This window comes from Syngnathus scovelli, chromosome 5, assembly GCF_024217435.2.
Source record: "Syngnathus scovelli strain Florida chromosome 5, RoL_Ssco_1.2, whole genome shotgun sequence".
In the NCBI taxonomy this organism is placed as follows: Eukaryota; Metazoa; Chordata; class Actinopteri; order Syngnathiformes; family Syngnathidae; genus Syngnathus; species Syngnathus scovelli.
Genome location: NC_090851.1, coordinates 2,300,216 through 2,313,871, shown reverse-complemented (window position 1 = coordinate 2,313,871; position 13,656 = coordinate 2,300,216). Strand labels below are relative to the sequence as shown.

At 47.3% G+C, this 13,656-nt stretch overlaps 2 protein-coding genes across 2 annotated transcripts; one reads left to right on the top strand and one right to left on the bottom strand.

The window, feature by feature from the left end:
• Window positions 1-342: 342 nt before the first annotated feature.
• Window positions 343-7,109, bottom strand: usp38 (ubiquitin specific peptidase 38). Its single transcript, XM_049719341.2, has 13 exons — window positions 6,941-7,109; window positions 5,817-6,002; window positions 5,086-5,590; window positions 4,878-5,013; window positions 4,675-4,804; window positions 4,480-4,581; window positions 4,238-4,396; window positions 3,877-4,070; window positions 3,683-3,776; window positions 3,502-3,608; window positions 3,143-3,434; window positions 2,020-2,934; window positions 343-1,667 (listed from the first exon to the last, which is right to left on the bottom strand). Exons 2-13 carry the CDS (start codon window positions 5,991-5,993, stop codon window positions 1,503-1,505), a joined length of 2,976 nt encoding a protein of 991 aa, XP_049575298.1. The 5' UTR covers window positions 5,994-6,002; window positions 6,941-7,109; the 3' UTR covers window positions 343-1,502.
• Window positions 7,110-7,532: 423 nt separating this feature from the next.
• smarca5 (SWI/SNF related, matrix associated, actin dependent regulator of chromatin, subfamily a, member 5) lies at window positions 7,533-13,593 on the top strand. The gene is made up of 23 exons (XM_049719340.1): window positions 7,533-7,791; window positions 8,315-8,428; window positions 8,515-8,681; window positions 8,830-8,930; window positions 9,001-9,101; window positions 9,177-9,356; window positions 9,555-9,710; window positions 9,777-9,908; window positions 9,983-10,051; window positions 10,130-10,239; window positions 10,319-10,545; window positions 10,634-10,755; window positions 10,830-11,115; window positions 11,328-11,476; window positions 11,555-11,677; window positions 11,753-11,860; window positions 11,971-12,084; window positions 12,163-12,285; window positions 12,373-12,505; window positions 12,583-12,701; window positions 12,774-12,986; window positions 13,050-13,160; window positions 13,240-13,593. The coding sequence occupies exons 1-23, from the start codon at window positions 7,717-7,719 to the stop codon at window positions 13,303-13,305; spliced, it is 3,099 nt and encodes a 1,032-aa protein (XP_049575297.1). The 5' UTR covers window positions 7,533-7,716; the 3' UTR covers window positions 13,306-13,593.
• Window positions 13,594-13,656: the final 63 nt, after the last annotated feature.

The following is a 13,656-nucleotide window of genomic DNA, read 5'->3' as shown; positions in this document are numbered from 1 at the left end:
CTAAAATGATTTCCGATTGTTCTCAGCACAAGAGAGGGGTTTTTTGCATCTCCCCGCTTTCAGGCATCCGAGGAATCTTATTGGAATGCCATTGTGATGCTAAACGCCTTCCCCCAAGAATGTGTCCTGTTAGCCACCATGATTAATGACTTCTTCAGAAACAACAACAGCCAGAGGGGTATTGATGAAGAAATGAGGCCCAACTAATTACCAGTGATGCAAAAACAGCAAGCCCAGTTGTTACAATGCCCGCCTGCGTCTTCATCTGGCTGCCCGCTAAATTATACCTAAAGCGACATATTGTGTACGTATGTTGTTTTCAATTCAACTAAATTGAGAATCTTTTTAAGACAAATTGATTTATTGCATATATGTGATATTAAAGTTATCAAATGCCCAATATATCAATCAGCTTGGAAAAATAAAACACGGCAATGATCAAAATGCATGCAGATGAGAAGTGGAACCTCCAAAATGGAACATAGCTACATGCTAATAAGTTAGCAAACTTTTAGAGTTACAAATAAAGTCTTGTGTGATTCAGTCTTGCTTTCCACTTTGGAGGTTCTGCTAGTTGTATCATAATGCATGGTTCAAACAGCATATTTTTCTTTTGATTGAACCTTAATTGAAAGAAAATCAATTTCACCAAAACAAAATCTCAATAAATTAAAAATAGTTGAACAGTGTACAACACTTTCAGTCCTCAAGGAGCTTTTCAGTGCTTGTTGCAGGGGTGGGCAATATTCTCAGCGCATAATACAGTGATACCTTGAGATAAGAAATCCGTTTCAGGACCACACATCCTTGAGTCAAATCATCTTTCACCATCGAATTGAGTGGAAATGCGAATGATGCACCCCCCAAAAAAAATCAATAAGCGCTAGGATTCAGTAACATTCTATGAAACAAAAAACACAATGACATCTAAATAGTTAAGTATTTACTTAAAAATAGTTAATTTATTAGTTTCTGCTTCAATCCAATTCAGTATGCTGATCCTCGTGCTGTCCCCACCTTGGCCACCAGGAGGCAGTACTGTATATAACGTAGTGGTGCAAACACATCGAAAAGACGGCTTCTACAAAGCTAACGAGCCATTCATTAGGTCACATTATTTAATTGCTTTAAGAACACACGTGTATTATGTTTAGTTTCTACATGTCTACTGGGAGTGGCATAATGCTGTTTTTGAATTAATTTTACTGCCACCGCTCAATGCTTAATTTTCAACTTGTGACAACTCATATCTGGAGAAATAAAAAGTTGGGTCACTTGTATCTCAAGGCACCACTGTTCAACGGACCTGCTGTGCTGGAATCTGTAAAGCTGAGGTCTACACCTCTTAACATTGTTATACAGCTAAATGTATCCATCTTTGTTTTTAACATTATCCACCTGCACCGTTCCACCTGTTACAGCTTTGATACCTTTTTATTTGTCCCTCTGAGGATAGTAAAAAGATCCCCACCCCTGCTCTTGTTAGCATTGTGTGCGTAGCTTTAGAAGACCAGTCTACTAATGGTGTTAAACCCTCCTCCTCCCCCTCCCCCTCCAGACGGGCCGCAACTCCCCGGCGGGTTGTTGTCATCGGAGCCGTTGGGCCTGAAGGAGCAGGAAGAAGACGGCGCCTGCAGAGCCTGAGTCCGAGCGTTCAGCTCTTGTTCCTGTGGAGAGAAATAAACACGTGAAAGAGAGTTGAGGCGTACCGACAGCTCCCTCTAGTGGCAGTATGCTTAGGGACGGTTCAGTGGCTCGTGAAATTACTGCCTGGCTTCTTGCGGGATTTGACTCAAGGTGAAAGCGAAACAAATCTTTTTATCCAGCATTGATCTTGATGATTTGTTGAGGACGTTTGTTGTCTATCGCCAACGCCACAGTACGTGTGTGAAATGCGAATAAGTGTAAAGCTCGGCATTCCATGTTCTCTCCCCTTGAGCGGCTCAATAGTCGCTCCCGTCTCGTGTAAATTTGAGAAGACGACATCATTTCACGACACGGAGAAGAAACAGGTTTTACCTGCAGATACAACTTATTGTCCTTGATAATGGCATCCAGCAGTTCTTTCTGCAACGGCGGCTCGGCGCTCTGCCTTATTCCGCTGGCCGTCGGGCCTTTAATGGAGGCCTGCCCGGCCACTTCCTGTTTCCTGTACATGAGCACATAGGCCGTGTCCTTGGGGAAGCGACTGGTGATGTTTTGCACCGACTGGAAGGAGGCAAATGTCACCCTGCTGTCATTGAACAGCAGCCAGTCGCTGGTGGGCACAGAGCCGCCGCCCCCTTGACCGCTCGGACCCTCCCGGACTTGCTCCCCTTGACTCAAGTCCTCCTGACAGACGGCGCCCCCTTCCGCTGTGCTGTCGCAGCCGTAGGAGTAGTAGTGTCCACTTTCGGACGACACGCCCGAATGCATCACGACGGAGCTGAGGACGTAAAGCACCGACTGGACTTCCTCATCTCGACGGGAGGGTTTGAGTTTCTTGGCCAGGTTCTCGCTGCTCTCGGGGGAGTCCACCAGGGGCGGGGAAGAGGCGGGCTGCAGGGGCGGGGCCGGCAAAGTCACAGCGGGACGGTGCACGGGAAGGCGCAGGCGCGGCGGGATGGTGACGTTGTCCAGGATCTTGCGGCGTACGTGGCACTTGGCGTCGTAAGCGAAGCGTAGCAGCGTGAGGATCAGGTACTCGGGGGCTGACATCACCTTGAGGGTCCGCTCTGCCCTTTGCAGGCTGCCACACTTGCCACAAAAGTAGGCGTTGTCCTTATCCAGGATCTCCGGAGCTAGGAAGTAGTCCACCAGGTCGGGCACGGTGAGGGGAGGTTCGTTGTTCTCTGGCAGGCCGTGGACTTGTCCAGATTGGTCTTTGGTCCCCGGCATAGGGGTCTCGCTGCCGCCGTTGACGGAACCCTGGCAAACCACTTTGGACTCGTCCGACTTGGGAAGACAAGAGACAAAACGTTTAAGCGCTAATATGTGTTAATTCAACTTGATCTTTGTGTGAAAAAGGTTCGTCCACAAATTAGCTATAATTTAGCTGAATCTCTGTCGGAAACAGTTTTTGGAATTTGGGCTGAGCTCCATGAGAAGGAACTAAATTGCTAAATGATATGCTAAATAATTTATATTCAAAAGGCAAACTTGCTTTGGAGGCACCCCGCGAGGGGCAGAAGGCCAGCGAAAGGTCCGTGAAGGGCTCCTCCTTCTCGGAGACGCAGTCGCAGTGGGTGCATCGGATACCCGTCACGAGTTTTCCGCCAAAAGTCCTCTCAATCAGGGTCCGTCTGTCGTCGTCGTCCACTTTAGGAGCGGACGCTTCGCCTTCTTCGGGGGACGTCGGAGCGCTGGCGTCTTTGCCGCTTGCGTCGATGGCGTCGGTGGGAACACTTGGGTTGTTTGATTCCAACACCTGAATGGTTTTCTCCTCTTCGTGTAACCTTGGTATCGGGAGACAATGTCAAGAAACTTGGGAGAAGCTCTTCAATTCAAATTCACGTGCCGTACCTGTCGAGAAGAAAGCGGAGGTACTCTGAGCAGTCCTGCTGAGAGCCCGCATTAAACCACGGCGGGCGGGACACCTCCAAGAAGTTCCTCGGAGCGTAGGCCGCCCTCTAGAGGGGAACCAAAGACATTGCACCAGACTTTCAAGCTGCCACGATCGTTCTAGTCTTCCATTAACACAAACCTGAGTGTGTGCAAGGAACGCAAAGAGCAACTGCAGCTTCTTCATCAGCGTGCTGGAACCGTTCAGGCGCAGCGACAACACGTGTCGTCTGAAACTGAGGCAAGACAAAGTTCTCTTAACATCAAAGATTTTTTATTTTTTTTATTTGAGTGTGGCAGTCAAGTGTATTATATAAAAAATGTCTGGTGACTTACTCTGTGGCCATGAAGAGCGTCTGCAGGATGCTGTTCATGAAGCAGGTGTTGCCCAGGTTGACCAGGCCCGTCTTGCCAGTCTCGGACTTCCCGACCTGCCTCAGCGGCCCCGAGGCAAAAGAGTTGGACTGGGAGGTCCAGGCACTTTGATTCAGCACCAGCTTGATCTTCTCCTCGCTTGGTTTCGGCAGATCCTGGCAGCATGAGATGCATATTTAACCTGCAAATTCTTCTCATGTTCAAACATGTTCCTGGGTCAGTTTTCGCCGGGTATAGTGTTGGCTTGTCCGAGTAAATGCATTTTCTTAATTATGTAGTAAATATTGAAATGAAGTTAAAAGAAAGAAAAACGCTCGCTTACCTTGATGGCTTCCAAAATGTGGTCGTAGAGATCAGGGAATCCAGAATACTGATACATCATGCAGTGCACGAGCTCGCTGAACTGCAGCAGGAAGGCTTTACTGGTGGGGAGCCCGTCATCCTGCAGCAACTGCACCAGATGCACCACGTGTGGAATAACCTGCAACAGATGATTATGGGAGACAATAAAAAAATATCCCTTTCCACGTCTTTTTTTTTTTTTTGGCAGGCGAGATGCCTTACCAGATGGAAGGCCTCGGGAGAATGCTGGAAACTGAGGAGCATGTGGGAGAGGACGGCGAGGGCCCCCGGTCGCACGATGGGGTACCACAGACGATTGAACACCTGTGCGAGAAGTTGAAAATCATTTTAAATGTCAAGAGGTTGGTAGTCGTTAAATTCCACTAAAACATACCGTGAGCACATCTCAAGACCTACCAGTTCGATTTTGAGCAGAGTGACATCTATGAGGATGGTGAACTTCTGAACGGCGGCCAGGCCTTTGAGCAGAGCGATGACCCAGGTGTCCACGTGCTGGGCCAGAGGCCAAGAGAGCCAATCAATCATCCTAAGAAAACACGAAAGATATACGTGGTCTTCATCCAAAAGCATCATGTTGAGTGTATCATACTTCCACATACCTGCAGAGTGCTTTGGTCATGTTTGCGTCTTTGACATTCTGGTCCGTGGTGAGACTCTTAATAAGCACTGTGATCATCTGGACCGGGATGTACTGCACCAGACTGGCCAAGGCGATGGACGGTTCGAACGCTGGGTCTGAAGAAGTTTTTATAGTGAGCATAAGTTCCTCCAGACAGCTAGGGGGCAGTACTGAATCAATCGTCTCACCTGTAGAAGAGATGATGGCGAAGACCTCCTGCAGGGAAGGCAGCAGCGTGGCCGGCTCTGCCTTCCAGATGTTCTGCAGCAACGTGCTGACCTTGGTGACCTGGGCCACGTACTCGCCCAGCTCCTGCTCCTGATTGGCCAGGCAGTGGAAGTAGCCGATGGTCCTCACCAGCTGCTGGCAGAAGAGGACGCCGCCCTTGTCCCTGGGCACGCACTGCACAAAGTCCGACAGCAGGGAGGCGAGACGGGCGCACGCGGCTGGCCCAGGCCGCTCGCACACCATCCTCAGCACCTCCACCTGGACCACGGCGAAAAGCTCCAGCACGGCGGGGCAACTGATGAGCAACCGCAAGCCGCAGTGGATGTAGTCCACCACGGCCGGGTCTTTGTGATCCAGCTGCTCGTAGCCCTGCTGCAGCAGGCCCAGCACAAAGTCCTTAGTGAAGAACGCCTCAAACGCCGAGCGGTGGTAGCGTGCATACGCCTCCAGGACCTGGAAGCCCACCTGAGGAGAGAGGAAGAGGTCACGAGGGGTCAGAGTAACAAACAAAAAGGTTTAAAATTGCTTTTTAACACAAGATGGCGACAGAGCACATTTTTTCTGCAAGACAACAATATGGCTGGACCGACCAAATGAAGCTCTCTGATGTAAGACAGCTTAAAATAAAAACAACCTCAGATATCAAAAGAAAAAAATTTAGTTGATCACGATAGGACAAACCACTGCTCACTTGCTTCTGGAAGGGGTCCTCCCCCAACAGGATGAGGCGGGTGGTGACGGTAAACAGAGCCCGGCACTCCGCCGCCGCCACGTCCTTCTCTGCCGCCTCCACCACCTTTTTCACAATGGCCTTTTTTACCGGAAGCGTGTGAGCAGAGCTGATCAGGCCCTCCAAAATTTTGTCCATGATGGCGGCCTGTGAGGGACAAAGCGAGCAGGACGCCTCATTGGTCATGTGGCATCTGACAACTCCAGCTTAACATAATAACTCAACAAACGATGAATGGCTCAGATGTCAAAATGTTATAAGCCGTAATGTAAAATTGACAAATTTCATAATGTTACAGGACAAAATGCAGTTTACCACCAGATGGACACAAAGAATCACAAATTTAAATCCAAATAAATGTTCACATTTAAAATATGAAATAAAATAACACTTCTGGGTATGTGTACAGCCTGCTTCAACCTTTTTATAATCCTTTTTTTTTAACTTTCCAAACGGAGTTCAGTTATATTTGACTAAAAGTGCAGAATATTATCATTTTAACTTTAACTACTGCTTGCTTTTGAACATGTATTTAAGTATTTTTTTTATAATTATGTTTATTATGTAATGATATTTTTAAGATGGCACTTGGTTTGAGAATTACTGTACAGCATTGTATTACAGCTTTTTTATTAGTTTTGTGCGATGTTAATGGCGTTGACACGTCAACTTGACATAACATGTTATTATTAACATTAATAACAAAATAAATATCATCTATAGTTACTTAAAGTGCAGTTATTACACTTGTTTCCCACCTTTTTCTTCACTACGGTAGCCCATCGGTCATACGCGCCTTGACAGTAGCCGTATAGTCAGAATAGCAAAGCCACCGTTTAAAACACAAGTACAAATACATCCGATATCTGATCACCACCGGAACCACATTTAAACACGCCGCTAGTAAGTGTTTTAAATATATATATATATACATTTGTTTACGAGCGCCGCGTCGAACAAAGCAACTTGAAGGGCTTGACGTTAGCTGTGTGATGTTTCTCGGCAGCCACTGACTTAGCATAAAAGCTAATACGCCCTGAATGGGAAAGAAGGAGGGCACAGGCTCTGAATAAACACGTCCATACCCAAATGGAGCATGTCAATAGTGTCCGACTTGAAGAAGATACGCTCCGTTTTGGTGTTAAATCTCGTTTCGCAGGTAAATTCTGTTGTATTTTTGGTGAAATCACTCAACCGGAATCAGCTGATCAACAACGGCTACGTCATTTCTCTCACGCCTGACAAGCAGTAAGGACCCCCAAAGCAAACGTCCGTTTTGGTGGTCTTTGCATTGCCTGTGATTATTATTATTAGTATAAATTCAAGTTTATACGTGAATTACCCTACAAAAAAGTATCCCATCTAGTCCTTGCGTTTTTAAATTTGACCAAAAATAAAAAAAAATTCCCAAGTATGATTCATGACGTCTACATTTTAGTTTCAGTTTCCCCGATTCTTTAACATCTATCGTCATAAATGATGTATTATTCTAAATACTCCAGGAAAGCATAGTAAATATATGCAATATAATTTTAGATTTTTTTATTACAGCAATAGCAACAACAAACAATTAAATTGTATTTTCAATTTTTGTGATGCATTCAAGTTCATCCTCGGTGTGCGTTCCGGTATTTTCGATTTTAATGAAGGCTACATGGTCAAGTCTCGCGATTGCGCGGCAAACTCACGCTTAGAACGCGGGTGTTCGGGAGGAGCAAAGCAACCACTCGCGCTGACCGGTGTGTCTTTCATTCCACAGACCCAACAGAACATTACCAGAACACGGCGAGAAAGTTGTCCCTAAAATCCACAATAGACCCATCTTACACGGGACCAGCCGAAAAGGGAATAGCCGTAAAACATGTCGGACATTTTAAGCTGCGTGGAACCGGAGCGGGAAGAGCAGACCGAAGTTGAAGAAGCCGGCGGAGCCGAGGTAAAACGGTTCAAAATGGGACACTGTTTTGATTTTTAACATGGTTGTGCCTTCCAGTGTATCAATATATATGATTTTAATAATTCTCCATTGACTTGAACGCTTCCCACGACCAACTTCTACTTGATTAACCGTTAGCGTCAGTTAGCTCGTGGCTAGCTAATTGTAGCTCAACTTGCTAGCGCCGCCGAAGCCATTGTTGTTCCGTTCCGTAAATGTAGGACGTTGCGACACGCGCTTATTTCCTTCTTTGAGGAATCAAACAATCTTAATTATGGCACGTTTGGGCCTAGTAATTCTTCACCGAAGCTCGCCTTTGTTTTTTTCCAATGACATCCCTAGGTGATGCGATTGCTGCATTGCCTCGGGCATTTTGTTTTTGTGATTATATTTTTTTAAATTAACAAAATAAAATGTTGGAATGCTCTAAAAATTAGAAAATGTATGTCGTCCTTGTAAGCTGGGTTCATGGAGTATGCAATTTAATGAACAAACTGATTAAACAATCTTATTTTTTTAATAGGAAAAGTCTGACTCGGATGCCGGCAAGGAGTCGTCCTCAGATGCAGGACCTGATGGACAAGATGTGTCCTCTACCAAAACCAAAGAATCTGCTCCAGGTTATGAAGAGAAAGTCGTAAGGATTTTTTTTTTCTACTCCAAAATTCAAATACTTTTGTTGTTGTCCAAGGAATAATCCAAATATCTTTTTTGCACCTGTAGAAAACGGACCGTACCAACAGATTCGACTACCTGTTGAAGCAAACCGAGCTTTTTGCTCACTTCATTCAGCCGGCTGCACAGAAGACTCCCACGTCCCCGCTCAAGATGAAGCCCGGGCGTCCTCGCATCAAAAAGGACGAGAAGCAGAACTTGTTGTCTGCTGGAGAGTGAGTACCAAAAAATATCAAAATTCAAAAAACATATGTCCAAGTAAAAAAAATAATGGAAGTTTCTCAAACTGTGGCCATCAAAAAAACAACATTAACCAGTTAAGTAACATTTTACTTCTTCTTCTTCCCCACGCTTGTCTCTCAGCAATCGTCATCGGCGCACCGAGCAAGAAGAAGACGAGGAGCTGTTGAGCGAGAGCACCAAGACCACCAACGTCTGCACCCGCTTTGACGACTCGCCATCTTGTAAGCGCTCGCCTCTTTAGAAACAGAAAGAAAGAAAGTATGTCCCTCAAACGTTTACCTTCCCATGCAGACGTCAAAACAGGAAAGATGCGAGACTATCAGGTGCGCGGTCTGAACTGGCTCATCTCTCTGTACGAGAACGGAATCAACGGCATCCTCGCCGATGAAATGGTGAGCGCCTTTCTCGCAAATGTATCACTTCATGTTGAGACGTGACTTCATTTCTACCGATTGGTGTCCCGTCAGGGTTTGGGAAAGACCCTCCAAACCATTTCCCTGCTGGGCTACATGAAGCACTACAGGAACATTCCTGGGCCGCATATGGTGCTGGTGCCCAAGTCCACCTTGTACAACTGGATGAACGAGTTCAAGCGCTGGGTGCCGTCTCTGCGAGCAGTCTGCCTGATCGGAGACAGAGATGAGAGGGTCAGCCATGTTTGCCATTTTACCAATATTGTTTGGAAACGGTGAAGGAAAAATTAATCTAGTATCAAGAGAGTTGACTTTTTTATGTTGTTGTAAAATTACATTATTCTCGTGAAAAATGATTTTTTAAATTAAAATGACACCAAAAAATAGCACTGTGTGAAAATAAAGTCTGAATCTCCATCCTCCATTTCTCAGACTGCTCTCATCCGAGACGTGTTGCTGCCCGGCGAATGGGACGTGTGCGTGACGTCGTACGAGATGCTCATCATAGAAAAGGCCGTCTTCAAGAAATTCAACTGGCGCTACCTGGTCATCGACGAAGCCCACAGGATCAAGAACGAGAAATCCAAGGTACGTCTGCCTTCGTCCTTTACCTGTGAGGCTCCTCGAATAATAATAACGCATGTTTCCTCGCAGTTGTCTGAGATCGTGCGAGAATTCAAGACCACCAATCGCCTGCTGCTGACCGGTACGCCGCTCCAGAACAACCTGCACGAGCTTTGGGCCCTGCTCAACTTCCTGCTTCCAGACGTCTTCAATTCGTCAGAGGTGTGTGACCTTCTCAAATCTTTGAATCATAATGAAAACAGTCCCTAATTTTTTTTTGCATTTGACCCCTGAAGGACTTTGACTCTTGGTTTGACACAAACAATTGCTTGGGCGATCAGAAACTGGTGGAGCGTCTGCACACGGTATGTTGGGAATATTTTTAAAAAATTAGCTTATTTGAAAGAATATTCTCAATATTTTTATTGTATGGTTGCGGGTAGGTGCTCCGCCCATTCTTGCTCCGTCGCATAAAAGCTGATGTTGAGAAGACACTGCTCCCCAAGAAGGAGATCAAGATGTATGTGGGACTCAGTAAAATGCAGCGAGAATGGTAAGAACCCCTTTGATAGATTTTAGTTGGTTGCTAAAAAATAGATTTAGGAAAAATCACTGATCGATCTCTCCATAAGGTACACCAAAATTTTGATGAAGGACATCGACATCCTGAACTCTGCCGGCAAGATGGACAAGATGCGTCTGCTCAACGTGCTCATGCAGCTGCGCAAATGCTGCAATCACCCGTACCTGTTCGATGGCGCCGAGCCCGGACCCCCGTACACCACCGACCTCCACCTGGTGGTCAACAGCGGCAAGATGGCGGTCCTGGACAAGCTGCTGCCCAAGATGAAAGAGCAGGGTAAGTTGGAGAAGCAGTTTGGTACAGCAGGACACAGCGCTCACAAGCTGGTGGGTGTGTGTTTTTTTTTTTTTTTTTCTCTCCCCAGGCTCACGTGTGCTCATCTTCAGCCAGATGACCAGGGTGCTGGACATCTTAGAGGACTACTGCATGTGGAGGAACTACGGCTATTGTCGCCTGGATGGTCAGACGCCGCACGAAGAGAGACAGGTTCGGTGCTAACGGACTGCGTTGCGTGCACTTTTAAGATGTCGTGACCTCAAAACGTGGGCTGCACTTTTCAGATCTCCATCAACGCCTACAACGAGCCCAACAGCAGCAAGTTTATCTTCATGCTGAGCACCAGAGCCGGCGGCCTCGGTATCAACCTGGCGACCGCCGACGTGGTCATCCTCTATGACTCGGACTGGAACCCTCAAGTGGACCTCCAGGCCATGGACCGAGCTCACAGGATCGGGCAGCTGAAACAAGTGCGCGTCTTCCGCTTCATCACGGAGAACACGGTGGAGGAGCGAATTGTGGAGAGGGCGGAGATGAAACTGCGCCTGGACTCCATCGTCATCCAGCAAGGTACGACACATTTTTGTTTTGTTTTCAAGTTAGCAGGCTAGTTCGTGGCATTGCAAAAAAAATTAAAAATCTAATACTCTTTAATGCAAGGGAAATTGTGATTAATGATTCTCAAAGTATGATGGCTCCCTCTAGTGGTACATGAATCGCCAGCTAAAAACATCAGCTTGGATCCATACACACTGATCACGGCTGTTTCTTCATCTCACCAGGGCGACTTGTGGATCCGAGCGCCAACAAGCTGGGCAAAGACGAGATGCTGTCCATCATTCGCCACGGCGCCACGCACGTCTTCGCCTCCAAGGAGAGCGAGATCACAGACGACGACATCGACGCCATCCTGGAGAGAGGCGAGAGGAAGGTGAGTCATGGCTTCAAGCGCGGCCACCCGGCTTAGCAGCGGACTTTTTAGCCTGATGTTTGATCACCCTGCCACCAGACGATGGAGATGAAGGAGAAGCTCTCCTCCTTGGGCGAGAGCTCGTTGAGGAACTTCACCATGGACACTGAGAACACCAGCGTCTACACATTTGAGGGAGAAGACTACAGAGAGAAGAAAAAGGTATAAAAGAGCCACCGTGGGGACAACATCAAGCCTTGATGTTCATCTCCACCTCCTCTTGTTCTTCCTCGTCAGGTCATCACCAACTGGATCGAGCCGCCCAAGAGAGAGAGGAAGGCCAATTATGCCGTGGACGCCTACTTCAGAGAAGCTCTTCGAGTCAGCGAGCCCAAAGCCCCCAAGGTGGGTAGCTTTCTACGGCTGGAAAAAAAACCTTTTCGTTCCTCCTTGGATGGTGTAGCTACCAAAATGATGTCCTGTCCTAAACCATGTTCATTCTTCTGGGCCTCCAGGCTCCCCGTCCGCCCAAGCAGCCCAACGTCCAAGACTTCCAGTTCTTCCCGCCACGTCTCTTCGAGCTCCTTGAAAAGGAAATCCTCTTCTACCGAAAGACAATTGGCTACAAAGTACATCCTCTCACTTGCTCCTCACACCTTCTGCGATTTGACAAACGTTCTTTTGATCACGTGAGCTTGTCCTCGTAGGTTCCGCGCAACCCGGAAATGCCCAACTCGGCTCAAGTCCAGAAGGAGGAGCAGGCCAAGATCGACGAGGCTGAAGCCTTGACGGAGGAGGAGCTGGAGGAGAAGGAGAATCTTCTGCAGCAGGTGGAAGGATTTGAACTCTGGTATTTTTTTTATCCTTTGGCCACAAACATGAACTGTATCTTTTTTTTTTTTATTATTCTTATGTAGGGATTCACCATTTGGAACAAACGTGACTTCAACCAATTCATCAAAGCCAATGAGAAGTGGGGACGCGACGACATCGAGAACATCGCCAGAGAGGTGGAGGGGAAAACTCCGGAGGAAGTCATGGAATATTCCGGTAACGTGCGCTCGGACTCCAATTGTTACCCCCTTATTCCTACGTACGTGACGTCCTCCTGCGCTGTGCTCCTCCAGCTGTGTTCTGGGAGCGCTGCAACGAGCTCCAGGACATCGAGAAGATCATGGCTCAGATTGAGCGAGGCGAGGCCAGGATCCAGAGGAGGATCAGCATCAAGAAGGCACTGGACTCCAAGGTTTGTCGATTTTCTTTCGCAACTTAAAACCGGTGTCAGGCGTGGTAAGCTCCAAATGTTTCTTCGAACCAGATCGGCCGCTACAAGGCGCCCTTCCACCAGCTGCGCATCTCCTACGGCACCAACAAGGGTAAGAACTACACGGAGGAGGAGGACCGCTTCCTCATCTGCATGCTGCACAAGCTGGGCTTCGACAAGGAGAGCGTGTACGACGAGCTGCGCCAGTGCATCCGCAACTCGCCCCAGTTCCGCTTCGACTGGTTCCTCAAGTCCAGGACGGCCATGGTGAGCGGACATTTCCCACCGTCCGCTTCTCCAACGTCGTTACTGACTTGTGCGCGCTTGCAGGAGCTGCAAAGGCGATGCAACACGCTCATCACGCTCATCGAGAGGGAGAACATGGAGCTGGAGGAGCGGGAGAAGGCGGAGAAGAAGAAGAGGGGGCCCAAGACCAGCTCGGTAAGTGGAACCGTTGGCAACCGAGATGTTTCTTTCTCATCAGAAGAAGTCCTTAATCACTTCTTCTTCTCCCGTTCAGGCCCAGAAACGGAAGCCGGAAGGAACCTCGGACAGTCGCGGGCGTCGGAAAAAACTCAAGTTGTAAACAACGCCTCGTTCGTATGTACAGCGGGTCATCGTTAGCCGAGCCGATCGTTTTTGCCTGCGTTGGCTAATGGTGTCCAACATCCTTATAGACTTTGTATCATTTGTTCCTAGCGAGATTTTTTCTGCCTTGTTGTCATTTACTAAAACACTGCAGCTGTGCTGGTTTTGTTTTTCTACTAGTCCTTTATGGAAATTGTATTTATGCCTGTCAGTGGTACCACATTCCAGTGTACCTTCTCCCTGTGGAGTAGTCTCAATAAATATTCAGTTTTATAATAAAATTAAATGTGGTGCAGTCATTTTTGAAAAACTAAATGTATATTATTCCAAAATGGATGAGGTGAAGACC